This window comes from Chaetura pelagica, unplaced genomic scaffold, assembly GCF_000747805.2.
Source record: "Chaetura pelagica isolate M959 unplaced genomic scaffold, ChaPel_1.0 scaffold3, whole genome shotgun sequence".
NCBI classification, from domain to species: Eukaryota; Metazoa; Chordata; class Aves; order Apodiformes; family Apodidae; genus Chaetura; species Chaetura pelagica.
In genome coordinates this window covers 15761619-15761889 of record NW_009952974.1, presented here as the reverse complement: position 1 = coordinate 15761889, position 271 = coordinate 15761619, and the positions used below count along the sequence as shown (strand labels likewise).

General features: G+C 64.6%; 2 protein-coding genes across 2 annotated transcripts in view; both read left to right on the top strand.

Annotated features, from left to right (window-relative positions):
• Positions 1-22, top strand: part of NEUROD1 (neuronal differentiation 1) — a 3106-nt gene extending 3084 nt beyond the window's left edge. The window contains exon 3 of the mRNA XM_009996328.1: positions 10-22. Within this exon, the coding sequence (XP_009994630.1) occupies positions 10-22 (13 nt within the window). The remainder of the gene's footprint in view (positions 1-9) is intronic.
• The window catches only part of CERKL (ceramide kinase-like), a 61031-nt gene continuing 60778 nt past the window's right edge, over positions 19-271 (top strand). Inside the window, exon 1 of the mRNA XM_009996327.1 lies at positions 19-226. Coding sequence (XP_009994629.1) covers positions 19-226 — 208 coding nt within the window. The remainder of the gene's footprint in view (positions 227-271) is intronic.

Sequence of the window (271 nt, the reverse complement as noted above, 5' to 3'; positions counted from 1 at the left end):
CGGTTCAAGCTGCGGCGCATGAAGGCGAATGCCCGGGAGCGCAACCGCATGCACGGCCTGAACGCGGCCCTGGACAACCTGCGGAAGGTGGTGCCCTGCTACTCCAAGACGCAGAAGCTCTCCAAGATCGAGACTCTGCGCCTGGCCAAGAACTACATCTGGGCGCTCTCCGAGATCCTGCGTTCGGGCAAGAGCCCCGACCTGGTCTCCTTCGTGCAGACCCTCTGCAAGGGCCTGTCGCAACCCACCACCAACCTGGTGCCGGCTGCCT